The 3,709-nt window shown below is 28.2% G+C and overlaps 1 protein-coding gene across 1 annotated transcript; it reads left to right on the forward strand.

Moving 5' to 3' along the window:
- Positions 1-1,310: 1,310 nt before the first annotated feature.
- BDBG_05145 (uncharacterized protein) lies at positions 1,311-1,550 on the forward strand (the record flags this gene model as incomplete). The annotated part of the gene is made up of 1 exon (XM_031722010.1): positions 1,311-1,550. One exon carries the CDS (start codon positions 1,311-1,313, stop codon positions 1,548-1,550), a length of 240 nt encoding a protein of 79 aa, XP_031578777.1.
- Positions 1,551-3,709: the final 2,159 nt, after the last annotated feature.

A 3,709-nucleotide genomic window follows, 5' to 3' on the forward strand; every position in this document is an offset into this window, starting at 1 on the left:
GAGATGCTGCTGCTGATTTGTAACTTATACAGTCTCTCAGTTCAGCACACACTGTGTATATGCAGTCCTGTGTGCTGAGACTATGTTAATTATTATGACCTGGCATGGTACCTGCTTTTTACAGGTCATGTTTCATTTGAGAAGGAAGAGAGAAGATGCAACTGTGATTTTATTGAAAAGAGATAAATAATTAGTAATATTGAATATAATTTAATTCTTCTGCATTTAAAATTTGATTAGTCTATACTCTTTAATTTGAGGGTTTCTAAGAGTGTTTTAATAGTTTTTATACCAGCTTGAACTTAGTGATGAGTTGAAGAAGAAGAGGAAAGAGAGAAGAAAGAAATGAGAATAACTTATCTTTATAATATAAAAATAGAGAATCACTGCAATCATTCTCTCTAGTAATAAAGATCTGTTTTCTGCATGTATCTCTGATATAGATTATATAATAACTGCATACAAAGAATATCAACAGTGCATGTATTGAATGAAGATAATATTACTATATAACACTGTAGCTGTTTCTGTACATCTCTGAAAGCTGTTAATATTTTCTTTATCTCTTTATATTTGATAAGTCAGTAATATATTTCAATGCACTCTTTCTTTCATTATTATCATTATCATCATCATTATCATCATCATCACTATTATTATCATTATTACTATTATTATTATCATCATCATTATCATTATCATTATTATCATTATTATTATATCATTTCTGACTGTCTCTTCTGTCTTCACCTCTCTTCAACACTCACTGAAATCAATTATGTCATTCTTCTTCAAATATTCTGCGGTTCTGCAGACCATCAAGGCACGTGAGCACTGTCACAGATTGAAGAGAGAGAAGAAGAAGATATTTAAATAAGAAAAGACAGATCATAAGACATGTTATGATACCTTGAAGAGACTTTATAAAAGAGTAGAATAATAACAATTTTAAGTAACACTTCTGATAGATTTAGACTGAACTAAGTATAGAAATAATGCAGATAACATCATCTGTGAGAGATTGAAAAAGAAGATAGTGAAGAGTCTTATATAATAGTAATAAGATCAGAAGAAGTTCTGAGAATGATTCAAGACTAAGATAAAGAGAGAGAGAGAGAAGAAGAGTGTTACTATAAATAAACAGTGATAGAAGAAGATTAAGAGAGTATTAAAGTAAGAGATAAAGAAGTCAAAACTGATAAGTTTTTTATTTATTAAGAGATAATAATTTTTGATAATACTTCTATTCTCTAATTGATTAGCAGAAGCTGACAGAGAAGAAGAAGATTAAGGCCTTATTCAGATCTCAAATGCACTTCAAAATTCAGAATATTAAGAAGACAGTTCTGCTCTCTGAGTATATCAATCTGCTTACTGCTGAGATAAAACCTGAGACAGCAGATCAGAAAATGCAGGATTTTGAGATACAGATTGACCTGACTGAGAAAGAGCAGCAGAAACCCTTCTCTGAGAAGACAGTAGAGAGAGATTTTGAGATGATTATTATCTCAGATAAGAAGAAGAAGAAGAAGAATAAGAATGAGAAGTGAATTATAAAAAATGATAAGAAGAATGAGAAAGAGAAGAAAGATAATAAGTAGAAAAAGTTTTTTTCTTTTTATATTAGTTAGTTATAAGTTCATAATTATTAATGATTAAAATTAATTTTAAGTGTTTAAAAATTATTGTACAAGTTGTAATCAATGTTAGAAATAATATATATATATATATTTAACTATTATGATTCACAAATCACTATAATGTATAAGTATCAATATTTTTTCAATATTGATATTTATAATATTAATATATTTTTAATAATATTATCTGATAATATAATTTGATAACACTCTCTTTCATAATATTAATATATTTCAAGAAATATGACAGAGATTAATCAAGATTGTTTATTTACTTTTATATATTAATAATATTCAATCTGAGTTAGTACTAAAATTACAACTATGCTAAGAAAGAAGATTATTTTCTGTTATAATAATTCTTCTTACATACATTAGTGATCAGTTATTATCTTTATTAAAAATAAATGATTATCTTTCTTAAATCTTTATTATATCTTCTGAATTCACTTCTTTCACTTCTTTAACTGCTATTAAAGATTTATAAACTCTTCAAGAAATTACTATGAATCACAAAGTCTGTATTATTTATAATTCAACACAGAATGCTCTCTTTTAATTATAATGAATAATCACTTCATTCTTCACATCTGATTCCAGGCCATGAAATTTATGAAAAACTTAACACAAATATTGAGATGAACTATGAAATAATTATTAACAGATTATATTACAGAATACTGAAGAGTCATCTCTCTGCTGTAATTACTGTAATGTGGTTCGGAAGAACGTACGACCGCCGGATAATAACGCGGCCGCTTCCGAACTTGCTTACGAATGTAAAGGGGCCATAGCGGCAATCAATTAATTTAGTGTACAGTATATAAGAAGCCAGTGTACGCCTGTAATCATACACTGACTCAAGCAACCTTTGAATCACATCTGATAGCATGTCTAAAAACTGGTGAGAAGTACAGGCTTCTTCAGAGTGTGATAATTCTATCTACAAAGTAATTTGTAGTTATTATGTCAGTGTGGTTCTAGAACATCTTAAAAGATAGTATACAAAGAGCAGTGAGTGAAAGAGTATTCAATTAATATTACTTTGCTTATTAAGGGAAAACTTCATATTCAGATGAATGTCATGTATGAAATGTGAATAAATGAGATATGAGAAAGAAAATGAAAGCAGTGAACCAGATTCAAAGAAGTTCACTCTCTACTCAAAAGAAGAATAAAAAAGAGAGAGTGATCATCATCAGAGTTATACAATGATAATAAAAATCATATAATGATATAGTGATATAATAATAGACATTATATAATTAATGAGAAATCACTGAAATGAATATCTTTTCTAGTTAATATAAACATTCTTCTCTGCTATCTGAATCAGAAGATATGCAGAATCTCTCAGAGAATTTACTCAAAACAGTCAGAAAAGCAGCTGAAATCACTGAACTGAAATTGAAGCTTCATACACATACAAGAATTCTAAATGAAATCAAGACCTTGTGTACACAGTGACAGACTGAGATAGAAGTCAAATAACAATTGATATTCACTGTAAATCAAGTATTTATAATGAAGAGCTTCATCAACATAATCATTATCATTAATAAGAATAGAGAAAATCAGATCTTAGATCTGCAGTGAGAGATCAAATATTTATATAGATAGATAACTACACTGAATCTGAAGATCTCATCACAATTATTCACAATCTCTTCAGAAGTATACACATCATCAGAGATCACTGTGCAGAATGAGAATCTGAGCATGAAATATATCAAGCTGAAAGATCTGTCAGAGTCATCAAGCTTTAATAATAATTAAAAAAATAATGCTGTAATCAGCTGACTAAGTCAGATATAATTATATTATCAGATTGAATATGAACTCACAGACAGACAGCTAATAGAATTTTAACAAGTCTTAAGATCTGCTATATTTCTACATGAAAAAGCAAAATCATTATAAATAGCTGATGAAAAGATAAATTTTATAGACTCAGAGTGATATTCATTCTTATAAATATGAAATGAGTTTTTCAAATGAGTCTTGTATAACTTTGAGAAAGTGAATATATGAGATAAGTATTACAAACACTTCACTGAGTGTAGATAAGT

The sequence above is a fragment of the Blastomyces gilchristii genome, assembly GCF_000003855.2.
Source record: "Blastomyces gilchristii SLH14081 genomic scaffold supercont1.10, whole genome shotgun sequence".
NCBI classification, from domain to species: domain Eukaryota; kingdom Fungi; phylum Ascomycota; class Eurotiomycetes; order Onygenales; family Ajellomycetaceae; genus Blastomyces; species Blastomyces gilchristii.